General features: G+C 34.9%; 1 protein-coding gene across 2 annotated transcripts in view; it reads right to left on the minus strand.

Moving 5' to 3' along the window:
* AGMO (alkylglycerol monooxygenase) overlaps positions 1-4,306 on the minus strand; it is a 380,748-nt gene that overhangs the window by 163,416 nt on the left and 213,026 nt on the right. For both annotated transcript variants that reach the window (XM_004702828.2, XM_045288837.1), the window contains exon 12: positions 2,323-2,428. In XM_004702828.2, coding sequence (XP_004702885.1) covers positions 2,323-2,428 — 106 coding nt within the window. The remainder of the gene's footprint in view (positions 1-2,322; positions 2,429-4,306) is intronic.

Here is a 4,306-nt window from a genome sequence, read left to right on the forward strand (position 1 = left end):
AGAACCGCAAGGGAAGAGAGACAGTGGTCGGTGTAAGATATGAAAATAATAATAATTTAAAATTTATCAAGGGGTCACAAGGGTGGGAGTGGGGAGGGAAGAAAAAAAGAGGAGCTGATACCAAAGGCTCAATAGAAAGTAAATGTCTAGAAATGATGATGAAAACATATGTACACATATGCCTGATACAATTGATGTATGGATTGTTATAAGAACTGTAAGAGACCCAAACAAAATCTTAAAAAAAAAAAGAATAAACATCTTAGAAAACATTTTTTTAAAAGATACAAAATTAATTTGTTATGTTCAATTCAAACACTTTATCTGGTCAAATTTTCCCGAGGCTGGTCATTTAGGTGAAGTAAAAGGCCGAGTAATTGCCACAAACGGAAATGACCTGAGTGTTCTAACTTCAGCTACACTCCGGCCGTGTTTATTGCTCTTATCACCAGCAGGTGCACCATTCTTCAGTATACTGCCACGTGACCTTCCCTTAGCTGGGTTGTTCGTCCCCAGGACTCTAAATGTTTTATTCTTGTTATTATTTGTTTTATTTTTTAAACTCACATCTTTACTGCAGCCACCATTCCTGGGTAGCTTTTGGAAAATATTATCTTATCTCCCCACACACTTCCCACGTCCTCTTTGCTTTCTTTTCCTTAGTAGTATTTCTCATTATCAGATAAACCATAAACATGCATATGAATAGACACAGGAGGTGGCTTCAAGAAGTGCATGGAAGCAGTCTATTATCTTTTAATTCTATTTCCCATGAATTTTTGAAATAGATATATGTACGCCGGGCAAGTTATTCAATAAGTCAAGTGGGCAGAGGCCTACTGGTGCTTGTTTATTCATGTGTAGTGAATTATTCCCATGAATATCTTTTATGGAAGGAGGAGATACACACTATGGAAGGTTTTGCTACAGTGCCCTCCCTCCCTTCCTTCACTCAGGGGATGATTCAAAACACTAGTGACTTCAAAACACTTTTCCAGTTAAGATTGGCAAAGCATTTTATATAATTCCTCACACATTCAATGCAATTTGTTGTATTGTATCCATATTTCTCACATGAAACCTTTGAAGTGGATGAGTATTGCTATTACTATATGGAAGAAACATCCTGCAAGGTAATTAGGAACTATGGCATCAGACTGCCTGAGCTTACATCCTGACTGGCTCACTTATGAACTGTGTGAACTAAGCCGATTTAACTTCTCTGGCCCTCAATTGTCTCATCTATCAAAAAGAACACTGGGGAAAACTGTGAGGGCCAGAAAGCAAAGGTTCTGCCTCATTTTCCTAGGCCTCAAAGTAGTCTACTGCTGACAAAGTCCCAGCTTACTACTTTTCTACGGCTTCTTTTAGTGCAGACTATTTGTGCTTTCCTTCGATGGCAAGTTTTTTGCCTTACACATGTTCTGGCTTTCCTACATTTTTTATATTAGTAACTACATATGTGCTTGATACAATGAATTAAATGGGATAACACACATAAGACCGCACATGAACTTGTACCAAGTTACTTTGTAGGGGAACAATCGTATGTGATGTCAGCGGGTGCACCAAATTGTCTTACAAATAAATGACTCCGATTTATAATCATGACTAAATGAAGACAGTGTCTAGTTGAAAACCTGCTTTTCCATTGTTCTTGGGAAGAATGCTAGTACTTGTCATGCTTCTTTAAGGTTGTACTTTGTATATTTCTGAGATGTTGACAGGTTGCTCAGTATCAAAGTAAATCACAAAACCATTAATTTTGTTTAAAATGATTGTATTTTAAAGCACTTAGGATGACAATAAAAACTTTTGACAATGGTCTATTTCTTAGAAGACAAGCTCTGATTATCATAGTATATCATACCACCACATATATTGTAGTCATAGACAAACCACAACAAACTCAATGGCGTTTATGAAATTATCACCTGGCAAAGTAATGTTCAGAGTCATCACTTTTATCAATTATATTTTAAAATTCTCAAATGGTATGATGTTTGTCAAAATCACTTCTTGCACTTTTAAAGAATGTACCAAGCAGTCAAATTTCTTTATAAACCTTAAGTAGCATACATTTTACAAAACTCTATGTGGCTCGTGGTATTATTCATTTTCTGTGACCAGTAAAGTCAGGAATATCAGTATCAGCCAGCTCAAGATGATAAACTTAATAAATAGCGGTAAGTGAACAATGTGATATATAACGACAACAACACATAGTTACTAGTCACAAAATAACTAGAAAGCCCTGTTGATGAATGAATTAAATACACAATAGTATATACATGTTACCATTTTCAAAACCAAATGTCTTACCTCAAAAGCCAATGAGAACGAAGGTATCAGAAGTTTCAGGTGCCCAAATTCACACAGCATTAGGAAGATCAAGCAACGGAAAGTTTCTACAAATGTTGCCTGAGGTCTAGAAAGAAAATGTCATTGACATACATTAATTAGCCTTAAATAGAAGACTCTGCGTGATGCAAATAGTTAATACTCAGATGTCAAGAGAAACCGCGTCGGGTCCTGAACACCCAAGAGAAGAAGCCTCATGAGAAAGTCCTTCCTGAATCACAGCCACTGAAAACTCTGCTGAGCTCTGCTGTACACTGCAACCCATTTTATCCTTAGAACAATGAAAAAAAATGAAAGATTTTCCATAGATGTGTAGTATGTGAAAACATTTGAGGAATGTATAACTTTGAAATGTTGATTAAAAAGATATTTCACAGAAAGAAAATATATTTCTTTAAAGAAACTCTGTTCTCTATTAATGCATTACTGAATTTGAGCAGAGTGGGTGACCATAAAAGCTCTTTTCAACTCGCTGGGAAAATATTAGATAATTAATTCTTTGGAGTTTGAGTCTCTATCCTTACCCAATATCTTTACATTTCATTCATTTTTTAAAATGGGTTGGCAAGTGAAATGACATAGTTGCCTACTTTAAATAAAGAAAATTAAGAATTTTGAAATACTGAAAACATGGAACATAGAGTGGCTATATCTAACATAGTAGATAGCATAAAACAAGCTTCTGCTAATTATTTTGCTATGAAAGATTTCTGTGCATACAATTCCTTAAAGATAAAAAAATGAATATCTGTAATATCTATAGTAACTGCACAGATTTTAGAAACAAAAGTAGTAATGAGCTGATTTGTCATCTGAGAGTATTATTTATATGGTAGCCAGTTACATTTTCTGGTATAATTAAATGTTTCTTATACAAGACAAACAGTATTTTAATGACAAATGAAATTTTTAACTGCATTGTTCTTGAATTAATGCTGTCATTATAAACAAATATCAGTGAGAAGTTTAAAACAGAGATACAGAAAAAAATGAAGAAAAACTTAAGCAGTATATTTATTGGATTTAAAAAACCCTCAGGCTATTAATAGTGTCTTATTGTTTCTGTAAATAACCCTCTGCTGTCACGTTGATTTCAGCAGAGACCTTATTCCACAGCCTTCCACCTGATGAGTGGTTGGTTGGTTCAAACCACAGATCTTTTGGTGAGCAGACACTTAACCACTGTACCACGGGCCTCTAGATGTTTCTAAAACACCCTGACAATAATTAGTTTTATACGTTAAAAATATATTTTTCATGTAATTAAAACTCAATGGAAATTATTAATTCTTTGGTTAGCACTCAACTAATTTTATTCATTTTTCCAAAAACAATTTACCCTGTCTTGAACAATGTGATTACATCACCAAAGTTATATATATATATATATATGCATGTATATATATTCAAATGAAAATGAGAATTCTATTAAAAAGTGTACTTTGGACATGTTCTCAAAAGAGAGCAGCCCCAGGAAAAGCACTTCATGTTTATTAAACATGAGGGTAGGGGAAAGAGCAAAATCTTCAGAGAGATGGAATAACTCAATGGCTACAACAATGGCCCAAATACATTATTGTGAGGCTGGCCCAGGCCCAGTCAATGTTTCTTTCTGTTGTGCAATGTTGTTCTGTTGTACCATGTCTTGTTGTATAACGTTGTTCTTTCTGAGTTACGGTGAATTGGAAGCTACTCACAGCAACCTACCAACAATTTTAAGATATAGTTTATTTTTATGAATGTGGTTCTGTTTTAACTTTTAACATTTTATAAGATGAAATGAAACATACATAGATGAAAATGCTCAAAAGAACATGATATAATGATTCCCCCTCCCCACCTTTGGTGTTTAAAGTGGGTGGCGCGTGATGGAGACCCAATGCCCATCTCTAGACAACTGCACATACCTTGCAGAGGGGTAGTGGGGAGATGAGTCACTTAGGGT

The sequence above is a fragment of the Echinops telfairi genome, unplaced genomic scaffold (genome assembly GCF_000313985.2).
Source record: "Echinops telfairi isolate 266 unplaced genomic scaffold, ASM31398v2 ScPeMD7_23;HRSCAF=83, whole genome shotgun sequence".
In the NCBI taxonomy this organism is placed as follows: domain Eukaryota; kingdom Metazoa; phylum Chordata; class Mammalia; order Afrosoricida; family Tenrecidae; genus Echinops; species Echinops telfairi.